General features: G+C 36.8%; 1 protein-coding gene across 1 annotated transcript in view; it reads right to left on the reverse strand.

The window, feature by feature from the left end:
- Positions 1 to 3,522: 3,522 nt before the first annotated feature.
- SH3BP2 (SH3-domain binding protein 2) overlaps positions 3,523 to 14,738 on the reverse strand; it is a 16,585-nt gene continuing 5,369 nt past the window's right edge. Inside the window, exons 2-13 of the mRNA XM_010190158.1 lie at positions 14,489 to 14,628; positions 13,477 to 13,579; positions 10,702 to 10,819; positions 10,032 to 10,102; positions 9,554 to 9,642; positions 7,710 to 7,772; positions 6,543 to 7,131; positions 5,359 to 5,467; positions 4,927 to 4,982; positions 4,429 to 4,510; positions 4,113 to 4,172; positions 3,523 to 3,660 (exon numbers count right to left, since the gene is read on the reverse strand). Of these exons, the coding sequence (XP_010188460.1) occupies positions 3,523 to 3,660; positions 4,113 to 4,172; positions 4,429 to 4,510; positions 4,927 to 4,982; positions 5,359 to 5,467; positions 6,543 to 7,131; positions 7,710 to 7,772; positions 9,554 to 9,642; positions 10,032 to 10,102; positions 10,702 to 10,819; positions 13,477 to 13,579; positions 14,489 to 14,628 (1,618 nt within the window). The remainder of the gene's footprint in view (positions 3,661 to 4,112; positions 4,173 to 4,428; positions 4,511 to 4,926; positions 4,983 to 5,358; positions 5,468 to 6,542; positions 7,132 to 7,709; positions 7,773 to 9,553; positions 9,643 to 10,031; positions 10,103 to 10,701; positions 10,820 to 13,476; positions 13,580 to 14,488; positions 14,629 to 14,738) is intronic.

Below are 14,738 nucleotides of genomic sequence, written 5' to 3' on the forward strand. Positions count from 1 at the left end.
AGGTGGTGCTCAGATGTCCAACATTATGTAAATTCTACCTCAAAAATACCACTGTATTTTAAGAATAATTTAAAAAATAAATAAAAATGTAAAAGTCCATTAATTTGTCATCTAGGTTAAAAGACATTCAGATGAGTAATTTTGCTAAGTAACATTGCTACTTATTGGAGAAACATGAGCCAAAAGATGTCTCAAGTTTCAAAGGCTTGGCCCATCGAGTTTCCACCTGAAGTTAAGCTTTAATCCCTAGTTTCTATCCAAAGTCCCTCAGGATTGATTTCTACCCAGATGACTCCTTTGCATACAGTTGTATCCCCGTTGCGTGGATGAGGCTGACCAGCAGATGTCCCCACATTCAAAATAATCCCACTTAAACCTGCGGAGATTTTTACAGCCCTTTGGAACTTTCCAAAGCACCAAGCGCCAGAGGCCATGAATACTCTCACTGCTTACTTAGACTCTTGTAAGAACTGAAGTTCTGAACTAGGGAGTACTTTCCACACTGCTGTCACAAACAGCCTTCACTAGCATAGAAAAATTGCCTGGATATCAGATCACTGGTTTTTTTAATGATACTCTTCCTATTGACTGACAGTCCCTTGTTGAAACTTTTATTTTCAAAAGAACTTTTTCCCCCCCTAATAGACCAATCCCCCCACAAATATCACCTGGAATACTTTTTCTTGGAAGTTTAGATAGAAGAGGCAAGTCTTTTTCCAAAACTAGTATCAATTATTTTGACTTGGATACTACCAAAGACGCAAACTGCATTTTTAGGCATAGCAAATACTGATCTTACACTTCTCAATGAACTATTTTAAAGCTAAGGAGCTTGCAGTAGGTTGTATATGCAAGAGGCTGATTTGCAGTGAAGGAAAGAGGAGAGACAGGTTAGCAAAAGGTATAGGAAACAGACTATGAGCTATGCATTCTAGCTGTGGTTTCCTCCCTACAAACACCAGAAATTTAACTTCATCTATTCCTACATTAAAAAAAGACTACACTAGTAGGTAGGAGAAAAATGGCTTGGAAAAGAGAGCACAAATGACTGCAGATTTGTTTGGAACCCTTCTACCTGTTTCTGGAGGGAAGAGGGGATTACCTAGCACGTCCTTACCTATACCTCCTACTCTGCACTCAGGAAACTTTGAAGTAAATGGAAAATGAGTAATTTCCACCCCCAGCCACGCTGTCTGATGATCACAACGCCAAATTTCTGATAGTGTTGCTTACGTGAAGATTTGCTTCTTAAGGAGGCTGAAAACTAATTCTTCTAACTGCAAAGTTAGAAGAATCAAGCACTATTTAACACAACTACAAACAAGAGCATTAAAACACACACCCATGAAGTTAAAGATGACTGCACAAAATGAGGTGAACTGGCATTGAAAGTTTATCCACTTCAGAAATATATACATTTATATAAAAAAGGAAATTAACACAAAAATGTACATATTTGCAAATCTTGTATTACACAGGTAAAGGCAGTGTTATGTTTTATATGTATAGAATTATGTAAGTATTTTTACAGTTTAAAAATCTTACGAGTATATGGTTGCAAAAAAAATTAAATCTCTGAATAGGGCCCCAAAGATCGCACACTGTAAGTATGCCTGTCATGACACCACGAAGTCAATTATTCCCAAACAGAGAAAAATGTACTCTGTGAACTCTATGTGTACATACTGCAAGAAACTACAACTTGCTCTGACATACATAACCAGAGGGGATGGTATCAGGGTGGTGAACCACAGGGATACTCATTCAAAATAAAATGAGTTAGAAACTTAAAATATCCATCACAATCTGAAATTTAAGTACTGCATATTATAATAGGGATCAAAAGACCGATGTTGTGTATGTCTGTGTCTCTTGCAAAAGATAGAGGCAGAGTTTCTTGCCTCGATTCCTAAGTGTGGCTCTAATATTGCATCTCTTTATTAAGGAAAATCCCTTAGGGATTAAGTCCTGGTTTACTGTTTTCATAAACAGAAAATTCTTATTCTGTAATGGTTTTGTTTATGTTTTTAAAGTTGCGACCATCTAAGCGTAACCAGATTAAAACCGACATGTATAAACTTTAAAAAGGTAACAGAAAGAATGAAGTTTATGGATACAGATTCAGACTGATAGAATCTCGATACCATCTCCTGTTTCAGGAGTGACAAGATTATTTTTTAAAAGTTATTACAAGTCTTGTAAACATTATTAGAGATATGAGACCATCATAACAGTACTTTTGAATCAAATTCAAATCAACAAAGTTACTTAACAGGTCATTAAAACGTATTTCCCTTCTTTATTAAAACTTAAGCATAGGGTAATTTTGGCATAAATACCTAGCCCTTGGTTTTAAGATATCTGTCCCCAAAATATTAGGGAACAAATATTGCAAGCACCCTGCTAATGCCTATGACCGATGGTCTGATAGTGCTGATAGAATGTTAAAAACAGATTTTATTTTGCATGCAACTACAAACTGAGTTTAATAATAGAAAAATTGTTGCTGAACTACAAAAAGTAGCCTAGGGCAGTATATTCTGCCCTAGAACATAACAGAATGCAATGGGCTGACAATCTGATCCTGAAAGACTGACAAGAAGGATTTATGAAGTGATAGTAGCACCACACTCATGGTTTCAGGGTCTTTTTTGTGTTTTGTTTTAAAGAACTTTTGATGATGGCAATGTGGGAGGAAACTGCTAATCAGAACTTGGGGTATTCAAAAGAATTTTCCTTTCCCCCTTAATCTTAAGTAGTCCTTTCTTTCTTCTCATACCCATTACAAATACTAGTGGCACCTTCCCTTCCAGTTCAGAACTCAGTAATGGGGCTCCCAAAAAAGCCAGTAAATATTACTCCACACATACCTGAAGTGCACATCAGTAAGTAATATGTGGAATGCCACAACCATATCACTTAGATAATACCCTGATATTGATTACTGCAAACATCGTAATCAGAAGTTACATTTACCTATGAGGTGGCTTAAAAAAAAGCCACATTTCCTGATCATCTTTACCTATAGTAAACAACATTAGTTGCACAGAAGTCCTCATTATTTACATGCCAACTATACAAGTAACACAAAAACTCTCAGTTGAGCACCAGTGCTGACTTAAGGAGTAATACCTTCAAGTCAGAGTATTAGTATTCCCTGTCACAAGTTAATTCTGATACACTTTCAGAAGTTTCCCTTTTCTGTACTGGTTGTACTCAGACTACTTCTTTCTTTGTGTCCATCTTCCATATTCCAAGGAGATTAGGAATAGCAGCAGTTTTATGAAAGGTGTAGGTATCGTGGACAGCTTTCACAGCATAATGACTTCAGGTCTTTTCAAAAAGACAAGACGAGAAAATCCACTGATCTGGATTGTAAGGTTTTACCAGGAGTTCATTAAATGGAGTCTATATACAATTCATGGGAGAACAAATTATTGAAACAGACTCAGTTTCTGTGTGCAAACAGTGGCATGTCCAGCAGTGGCAGTCGTCCACATTTCATTCAAAGGCAGTGTCATGTCACCTGGGTTTAGAGTAACCATAAGGACACCGAAGAATCAGGCTGTCATGACTAGGTAAGACATGAGTGCTATAGTATTCGACCAAACTTCCCATGTTCAAAAACATCATGTCTGAATCCAGGTAAAACTTGCAGTCCTGTGGTTGTAGAGCAAAAACATAAGTAATCATTGACAGTAATTTTTCCAACTCAATGTTTTAAACAAAAAACTCCAAGATATCATCATCAGAACTAGGAAGTTCTTTCAAACAAGCTACTGCTTTGCAAACTAGTCACACAAATAAGTCCAAATTAAATTCAAGAATTTAATATTCCTTCCTTTAGGATTTGACTGGAGCTGAAATTTAGATATGAACATTTACAATATTTGTCTTTTGCATGATACAGCAACTAGAAAGCCCAGATCTGAGTACTCACACTCTCATCCTAGACCAGATACTTGTAAATCATCTTATTTTTACTATTAGGGAATGGGAAGAAGATTAGACTTTAACTTGTCAGTTTCAAGTTTCACACTTCACACTCTCACACATATATATACACACATGAAATTCATACATGTATACATGCACGCAGAGCAGTTACTAACCTTTTCAAAGATTCTGTAGTTTCTTACTTTTTCTGCAGATTCATCCCATACAACCAATACCTTGAAGAAGAAAAATGCAACATACTCAGTTTATGCTAACAAGCTCTTCTAAGCCAATGTATTATTAAGGAATTAGTTACAATCCAGTCTAAAACAAACAAAAAAAAAATCACTGAAGTTATGACAGTGATTGTCTCAGATTTTCTTGCTTTAAGGAGAGAGCACATCTAAATTGTTAAGTACTTTATCACTTATAAAATACAGTATCTCTAAATAAAAAAGTTTTTGGGGAGTAGATTCAGCAATTGCAAGTTACCTTTCCAGGCTTTGTAGAGGAGTTCCTAATACAGTACAATCCATTTTGCGGTTGTCCCCGTGGGCTACTAGCTTTAAATGTCCTAAAAATAAAGCAATTACATATATTAGCATTTTCTGCATCAGATAAGTAAAATGCCTACATTCTTAAAATTCTTATTACAAATCTCTGTTTTGGTTGTAATAATTCCTAGTACATCATAGCTGAAAGAGTTTCACCGATGCTATCTGAACCAGCAATGCAGCCCAGAAGATCTGGCTTTTTGTCCCATCCAACCTTCTCCAGATGGAGCAAAATCGCTTTGAAGTAGCATGCATTTTCAATTGATACACAAGCACTGAGCTAACTCCCCTAAAAAGTGAGCTCCATATTAAAGGAATTGAAATACTTTTTTTGTGGTTTTAAACACAAATTGTACCTATCAAAATTAGCTTTGGACTACTGTACAGTGCAGGTTTTTGTAGGACTTTTAAGCAACTTTTAAAAGTCACATTCTACCTTTCAACTTCGAAGGATTCAGCGGTATTAAGAAATACCGAAGCAGGCAGCCCAACCTGTAAAAAATATGAGGAAAATAAATCACTGTGTACGTCAATGACAACTCAAAATGCTAGCAACGTGTTACGCAAATAAACTACAGCCGTCAGTATCTGAAATTATAAACACTGATTTAATCTTTACTTTATGATTCTTCCTCCTTTATGTCAAGATTGAAATCCCAAATTTATAAAGGCATTCCTTAAAGTAAAAAAAAAAACAAACAAAAAAACCAGCAGCAACAAAAAAATCACAAAAAACCCCAAACACATCACACAGCACTATGTTTTCAGAAAGTTATTTTTTCCCTGAAGTACGCATTTAATATGTTCCCAAATGCATATATAAGCAAGAAAAATACTCTTCGAGAATGGATCATCTGCTTGCTCTTACTTTTTCATAGTCATCATCAGAATCATCATCAGGTTGGTTTGGCTTGGAAGGTAGTGCTGGTTTTTCAAATGAGAAGCTTCTAAAACTCTGTCCATCTGGTGGTGATCTCCTGGCAGAAACAGAACAAAAACTGAAGGACATCTCCTCAGGAAAATGAAACAAATAAAACACTGAAAGGATACTACAACTAGAACTGAAGAGCAAGTTTCAGTTTAGCCCCTCAATCACAGGTTAGTTTAGGTTAGAAGGAGACCTCTAGAGATCATTTGGTCCAAGCTCCTGCACAAAGCACATCCAGCTAGAACAGGTAGCTCAGGAACCAGTGTCCAGTCAAGTTCTGAGTATCTCCAAGTATGGAGACTTCATGGCCTCTCCACAGCAACCTGTTCTGGAGTTTCACCATCCACATGGTGAGAAGTTTTTCCTAATACCTAGCTCTAATTTCCCCGGTTGTAACTTCTGCCTGGTGCCTCTTATCCTACCACTGCAGACCTCTGAATTCTTGCTCTCCCTTCTCCATACCCATTAAGTAGTTGTAGACAGTAGTGACTTCCCATTAGCCTTCCTAAAGGCTGAATGAATCCAGTTCTCTCAGCCTCATCTCACGTAACATGTGCTACAGCCCAAACATCTTGATGGCCCTTCCACTGGACTCGATCCAGCATATCGGTCCTTGTACTGTCTTGAAAGAGTTATTACTTGCTCTTCAGAGCTGCTAAACGATCCAATGAACAAAAATATTTTCATCTGACTCACTGCCATAACTAGTTCCACATCCCTTACTAGAGCTAACCTTACTGTAAAATGAAACATTTCCCATCTCCACAGAAGCCTAACATTGTTTTTGCAGTCCACTGGGGTTCCAACATGAACACTTCTTATTCACTGCGATCAAAGGATTTTAAGTCTTTAAGACAGACGTGAAAACAAATGAACTACAAAATGTTGGTATATATTTTTTTAAAAGTTTAGTTTAGCTATTTCTTTCTGAACTATTTCAGAAGATAAACTCACTGCAAAATTTTCAAATAATAAATACAGAGGCAAAAAAAGCACAACACTGTGATGAATAGAGGGATGGTGCAGAGAAGAGAAGCAGATGTTGGTGTGAATCTGAGAAGTATGTCTGTCAACATGAAAACACAATGGAAAAACTTAACAGTGCGTTGTGTCTTCATACTTACTGTAACTGGGGACACAAAGGCTTCTCTGGTCTAGGCTTGATTGCAGGAGGCTGGTGGCTTGGCACTGGTGGTTTTGGGAGCACTGGTGGCACAAACAGTCCAGGTTTACCATGTTCTCTTGGCACTTTGGGCTCTACTGGTTTTTCAGGAAACTGTGACAGCTTCGGTTTATTGCTCGGTAGCGGAGGAGGAGTTCGTGGTGAAAGGTTTAAGGTTTTCAGTTTCTCGCATCCTTCTGGAGTAGCAAGAACCTGAGCTCGAGGCAGAGGCTCTGGAGGCAATGGGCAAGATTCTTTGACACACACAGGCTTTTTGAAAACAGGTACAGGGGGTACAGGGGGCAGCTGTTCACTGAGTCTCCGGCTTGAGAATTGACTCTTTAGATTAGGTTCAGCTCGGCACTGTAACTGGGGTTCTCTCACGTTTAAGGGATCCTCTAGTTTGATGTCAGGTAAGCTTCTTTTAGGAGGCGGTGGTGGTACCGGCATAGTAGGTTTTCCAGCAAAGGAATTTGCCCTTGATTCTGAGTAGGCAGCTTTTCTGACGTGAGGTACTGGTGGAGGTGGGTAGGCTGGAGGCAGGACCATATCTACAGAAAGAAAACATCCAAAAAACATGACACACCGAGTGGAAATACAGTATGTCACAAAACAAGACTTTTCAAATTTATTTTCTGCGTGATTTAAGACATTTCATTGGCATCTGGCCTGACAGTGCCCAAAATGCTGGATAAGCATTTTACTTTCAGCCCAATGAATGTTACATGTAGTAATCTCCTGCAGTTTTTATTCAGACATGGCTTATGATGAGTTGGCAAGGCATTCTCCCTTTGCTAACGATAAAGAAAAAAATACTACATTAAAAGCGTTACCCTTCCTCCAGACTGATGACCAGATACAAGTCCTTCCAGGGCAGGAGGCCTATGAGAAAACATGCCCTTAATGGCACATAGCATTTTCTGTCAGTTGTTACTGCTGTTACTAGAGTCTTTTGACTCTAAATACCTCTCAAGATCAGACACCTGTGCATTACTTCAGCTATTTTACCACCTGCAACGCTTAAAATATGACCAAGACAAAATAATAATCTGGCATTCTACATGAATATTGCCTTTGTTGGTGGCCATTTACAGGGCCTTTTGTGAAGGGAATAAAAGAAATCACGTACCATCTTTCACTATGTCAGTATCTGGCTGCAAGTAAGATTCATCCTCTTCCTCCTGGTCGTAATCTGCAGATAAAAAGTAATGTGTCAGATTCTGATAAATACTCCTGGAACCAATAAAGAATACGGACTACTTACTGCTTTTTCATAAACAAATATTTTCCATTATTTTTTATTTAAGAGGTGAAAAAAATTTAAAATTTTGGTCCACCTCTCTGCTATTTAGAATAAATCTTTTCTTAAATTTTGATGTTGATTAAGAAAGCCATTGCTTACAACAGTGGGAGATGAATTATACTGCACATTACATTTTCTCCATTTTCAACTTAATATTTACTCTCTGATGAAAGTTTCTAGTGTTATAGCCTTCCTCAGAAAAATTCAAATCAGTTGCAGAGACAAAACTACATAAACCAGCTGGAAAAAAATAATCCCCAAAACCTAACCCTAACACAGAAACATTGATGATTTTGCAATACAGAAGCCTAAGCAAGTCTTGTGATCTACAAAACAATTGATTCTTTTGCCTTACTCTGGCCACAAAAAAAAATGCACCACAACAAATGGCTTAGATGGTTTCAATGCTGCCTCTAACTGTAAGCCAGAATAATCAAGACATGAAAACCATGCAACTTCTAGACAGTAATTTCTCAGCATTGACTGCGATAGGAGCCTCAAGGACAATATGCAGTAGTTCCCCAGAGAAATGCATTTTAAAAACAAACAACAACAACATAAAGAGGTAAGAGTATCTGATAAAAATGAGTTAGCTCTAATTTTCCTACTTTAAACTCCTAATACGCTTCTTATCATAATTCATATGGCATACAACCCTTCCCTCCCCTAAATACAGAAGTACTAAACTACAATCCTACATGAAATGCTGATGAGTCTGTTTTCCTCTGCTTTGCAGCAATTGAACTGCACTTCCTAACAAGACTCACTCCTGCCTTTTTGTCCTAGTCAGGAAAAATAGTTAGGAATTTCCTTTCAGGAAATGAGAATACTTGCTGCAATCACACAATACTTGCTCCAAACACACTCAGCCAGAACTGTTTACTGTGAAACAGCTACAGCAACAAACAGGTATCATACTTTTGACTAAAAAAGGCTATGCTAAGAACGAGATTTTCAGAGCCTTACTTCAAAAAGTGACTCAGTTTGAAAGTCATTGAAGAATGTTAACCCTATGTGTTTAACATAAGCCCATCCTATGCCTAATGTAACATCTTCCTGAAGTGGAAGAGGGATGATCAATTCTGTTTCATACTAAACAGACTACAACACAGATGCAATAACATCCCAGCATGGGTGACTACATGTTTTGCTGGACAGGTTAATTAATTCTACAGTCTAGATAGGAGGTAATTAGCTCCACAATGTTTTACTGCAGTGCCTCTGCGTGTTTTCAGAACATAACTTTAAGTGACTAATATCTGTTACAATTATATTCAATTATTGTCAATAATAGTCAATTATCACAATAAAGAGCACTGTGTATTTCCACACTATTACCTATGGACATACTCAAAAGTTGCATCTTTCTGCTAGACCTATGAAGTCTCCAACATGCAGTCTTCATAAAAATTTTAAATTAGAGTATCAGACACCTCCTTGAATGATCTGAATTTCTTTAGTTATCACTTTTTTTTCCACTAATGATTTATGGCACAGAATATCCACTTCTGATTTAAAGCTACAACAACTACACAACTTGTATAAACAAGAATTTATAGTTGCAAAATGGATGAGTTTACTTAAGCTATGGGAATAGTTCCTGCAGAATCCTGCAGAAGAAATAAATAACCAAAGAAATCAATCTTAGTTATCAGTGTCTAATTTGTCACCTTCATTATCTGCTGAATGCTGAGAATACTTGATATCAATGGGACGTTCTACGGAGCCATAGAAACTGTCTGCATCCGAACCAGAGTCACTGCAAAAGAAAAGACAAGAGTTCCTTCTGCACCACTGTGCTATGGGTCTTGGGACAGTAATCATGTCTGTTAGCAGGACTGCAACACTGCAAAGCCAGAAGGAATCTGTTCCTATTTCCCAATTAACAGCCAGATACGTTGCTTCTGTCATTTTAAGGTTTTTATTTGTTTGACACAAAGCTGACATTTAAAGTTCTTTTAGTAAAAAGATTCAGTTTAAAGAATACCAAGACAAAAATAAGTGTTATGAAGGCCTTTCATTCTTGGGCCGTACAGCACCTGTTTTTATTTAATGGTAACTTACTTGTAGGTGCAAAGAGCCTAAAAAACTGTTGTCAAGAGCTAGTGTGAAAGGGATAAAAAGCAAATAAAGATTAAGGTTTGATACCTGAATTCTGTTACTGTTTCTTTCTTGTCATGGTAGTGATCGATTTCCCTCCTCAAGGACAGCATCCAATTCTAAATGAGAATAAAAATACAACATTCAACACATCCATCTTTAAGTCATTAAACAAAGATGCACAGTATCTGTCCTCGGTAAGAACAGAGTAACTGTGCAAGGAACTTACACTGAAATAGTATTTATGCATGATTTTATATATACATTGAGAGGACTTACCAGTTAAAATGTTTTGACTATCTAAAATGCTTTAAGAATGTATTAGTGTATTAAACTTTCAGTTTGTGACATTCAAGCTGTTCTTTCTAAAGCCAGGTATTTGTTCATAGTATGTTTATGGGTGGGGGATTTCACTGAACAGTTTTCCTACTTTATCAAATGTTTAACATACAAGTATTTGTTTCTTGGCTAAAATTAAAAGGACCAATATGGAGAAAACCATGACATCTAGTGTGTCACTTATAGCCATTCCCTAAACTACAACTTGAACTAATACTTAGTAGTTAAAACTTCAGACATGATTTTCAGAGGAGCCCAAAGAACTAGGCATACAAATTTCAGTGACAGCTGCACGTACAGTTCATTTGGATTTTAGTGAAGTCTAAGATTTGCTTTCTGCTTCAAGGAAAATAATATTGGAAAAGAAAAAGAAAATTACCTTTCTTTCATCTTCAGAAGAAGCTGAAAAAAACCACGTCCTGTGCTTCTTGCTAATGTGAACTAACTTGAAAGGAAACACATTGCTTGATGTTGTCTCCTCAGCTGCCCGCATAACCCTGAGGAACAGAACCACCAATATAGAAAAACCTTCATCTATAAAGTTAACTCTGCTCTGCAAGTCATAAAGCTCTGATAAAAAGCAGTTTTACCAGTCAGTTTTGCCTTACAAAAAATAACCCTCAAGCCCAGAAAAATGCCATCAAATTCCCCATATCTGCATCTGTTGTAGTTCTCTATTAAAGTGGTAGAAAGGACAATGCAAGAGCACTGGCAGGAGAAAAAGCACTCGTTAAACCACCAGCCAGAGTTAAAAATGGCTGTCTGCACTTGTTCTATGGTTTTAATGAATTGCATTAATTCACAAGCTTCACAGCATGGCAAGAAGTCTTTAGAGTGCCTGTGAGCCTAATTTCAGAAAGGCATAGAGGAGAAATCAGAACACAGGTTGCCCATGAAAATAAATGAGAACTAATCTTAAAAGTTAACTTATTTTTTCCACTTTTCCCATATAAACACTTTCTTGCACTTTATTATTTTAAAATAAGTATAACTCAACTTCTTTCACAAACTTCATTATATATTTGTTTCTTTTTCTCCAGAGGAGTCTCAAATGAGGAAATTCCTTACACACACACAAATTTGGTTGTAAATGCTCACTGTAAGGCTTTAGAACAAATAAGGAGACTGTGGGTAATCTGAAAGTAGCATTTCTAAGATTTATTCAGCATAAGCCATACAGAAATCTGATAATTTTTTTACAACCATTATTGGGGCCTTCTTTCTTGTTCCCAGACTTTTAACTCACCAATTTCCTAATATAATACAGTATTTCCATAAGTCCTAACTATTTAGGGAAGGTGGTTTGTAAATGCAGAAAAAAAGATGATCAGAGACATTTGGTTAGGTACCTCCACAAGATAACATTGTTTTGGCCTTTCAATACTGATAAGTATTGGGGCTTATAAGAAAGATGGGAACAGACTTTTTAGCAGGGCCTGGTGTGATAGGACAAGGGGTAATGGTTTTAAACTAAAAGGGCACATTCAGACTAGATGTAAGGAAGAAATTTTTTACAGTGACTGTGGTGAAACACTGGAACAGGTTGCTCAGAGAGGTGGTGGATGCTCCACCCTTTGTCAGGTCGGATGAGGCTCTGAACAACCTGAGCCAGTTGACAATGTCCCTGCTCATTGCAAGGAGGCTGGACTCTGACTTCTAAAGGTCCCTTCCAACCCATGCTATTCTGTGATTCTTTGGGAAAAAAAAATAAAATTTAATCAACACCCTGAAGCTGCCACTAAGAACACTGTCAACTGCAAAATGCTTTCAGAATTAGAGATCACATGTTTTTTAGAACACCAATCCTACTTTTACGCTGAAGGTTGAATTTTCCTGCATCTGCCCAGTCCAAAACAAAGCCACAAAAGGAACTGTAAGTTATTTTACTAATGTAAGGTTACTAAGGATGTAAATGTGGGAAATACCCATGGTACAGCTGGGAGGAATTCTAGCAATAGGCATCACTAGCAAACACAGCACTTTCTCATCTCCTGTCCACTCTTAAAGGCTATGAATGAAAACTGCAAAACAGAAGTCACAGAAAGCCTTAGAGTTACTTGTTTTCACACAACCGTATGTGACTACCAAGTTGAAGAAATTCTTCAATTTCAAATTCTTTTTCAATAATGCCTATGTCTGTGCACAACACTAACGAAGACCTGGTCCTAGTTCCAACCAAGGTCTCTAAAAGGTTGCCAAAATGCAGATATATAAAAAACAATCAGACAATCCCTAGCATTTACAAATTTCCATGGTATGTTTTAAATTCATGTGATTACAGAAGCTAGTGTCATGGCCCAGTTACAATATAGGTTGCTCATACAAATGAACCTTGAATCTTCAACTAGCTACAATGCTTACAACTGCATTCCTATAAAATATGCCATTGTTGTGGTCAGTTAGAAAGCTGTCATGTAGTTCCTTATTGCAGAAGTCTGAGAACATTATGTAGTACAAGCATAACATACATGTTTACAAATAAATAAGTGGTTAGGACCACTATTATTTATGTTATTTCTCTATATTCTCTCTCTCATTAGTCCTTTCTCAGCATCAATTACAACAGCAATTTTCTAAAGTTAGGTTGGATTTCTATTGTATTCTGCATTCAGTCAGATTCTGATAGTACTGCTTAACTTGAAAGCCACTGTTTTTGTCTTCGACTTAAAAAGCCAATATTAAGATCTATAACGTGTAGCAAAATGACTCTGATATTTTGCACGTGCAATCTCTCATTTATCACTCCTGTAGTTGATTCCATTTTGACACTAATTAACGTTACTGAACCAGTAACTCCAAAAATATTCCTTTCTGATTCCTTTCTATTTTTGTGATGATAATTGAAATCACTAGAGAACAAGGAGCATTTGTCTGAAAGAATCCACATGTATCTGCACGTGCAAAGTCTGCATTAAGTCAGTGAGAGTAAGCCCATTGCAATTTTAACAGCTTTACTGGTTAAATTACAAAAAATGAAGACTATATATACACACTTGAAAAGCACAGGAAACTACATACATACAATTTTAAAAGAATACATCTCTTGAAATCTGAGATCAGTGCTTAACCCAAACAACAGATGTAGTTGAGTTTAACTTAGATGGAAAGGAAAACCATAACCCCATGCATCAAGTAAAAGGAGTTTGGCACTCACCTGTTGTAACCATTCAAAGAAAATGCACCCTGCGGAGATGCAGATGTGCTGCTCTTGAAATAGTAAATACATCCCTCATGGATAATCACAAATCTCAATGGCCCTGAAAAGATAAAGAAAAAAAGTAAGCAAAATATAAATCCAAAGGCACTACATTAACTAGAACCTCTTAACTTGGGTAGAATTTTTGTTTAAGATTTTAGTAATCTTATTAATCATTATAAAAGAGCAGAAACTAGGTAAGTGACAGCTTGTTGATGACTGGCCACATGGTAAAGCTATCCATTCAGAGAGTTTCAGGATGAAGGGTAGTATTTGCTTCCCTCATGGGGGACCATGATGGCATCCCCTTATCTTCTTTCACCTCAAGTACATAGAACTGCCAATAAAACGATGGTTTATTCTCTTTTTTTAAAGGGGCCAACATTTCTTCCTTTATCAAAGGCAGTAATCTTTGTCCTTAACTACATACATATATTTTAGTTAAAAACATGAATAGCATATAAATAAACGCAAAATCTTAAGTTTTCTCCATGTAGATAGATTCTGATTCCAGAAGCAATTGCGGTTTTAAGTACAGCCTAATATTGGCAGTACGAAAATCTCCATTTCACAACAGCAGGAGGAGATGGGGATATTTTTCCAGTACAGAATAACCAACTCGGAAAAAAACTGAGTACTAATTTCTTTTAGAAAAAGAGTATTTGGAATTGATACATACCCCAGGAATCTGTTTCTGTCTTTAAAATCTTACTTCTAAAGGTCCAGACAAGAGATTTAACCAGTAAATCAACCACAACATTTATAATCTAAGATTTATAGTTCCAAAACAATTAAAAGGAAATTCTTTCAATATGGGTCTTTCACACACACCTTCCAGTAAAATCGTAATCCATTACAGACAAAGTGGAAGAACAGCTTCATTAAACAGTTTGCTAACATGAAATGCGTTAATGTTCCAAATGGCATGCATTTAAAACATTTAGTTCAGTTAATACCTCATTCAACTTACACTTCAAGATCTGCAGCTGGGTGCCTCCTTTTTTATGAAGATACCCTGATTTGGTCACTCCTCCAGGCATTGTCAAAAGGTTTTGTGCTCCAATTGCCTTCATTGGGACTGGCCAGACATGCTCTTGAGCAGCCATTGTTCTGCAATGCAGAATAATTAAAAACAGGTTAAAACTTAGATTTTACTTTAAGAAATGAGTACTGAGAAACAAAGCTTGTTTCCTTAAACAAGTTTTCCAAACAACTAACAT

This window comes from Mesitornis unicolor, unplaced genomic scaffold, assembly GCF_000695765.1.
Source record: "Mesitornis unicolor isolate BGI_N332 unplaced genomic scaffold, ASM69576v1 scaffold24738, whole genome shotgun sequence".
Lineage (NCBI taxonomy): Eukaryota > Metazoa > Chordata > Aves > Mesitornithiformes > Mesitornithidae > Mesitornis > Mesitornis unicolor.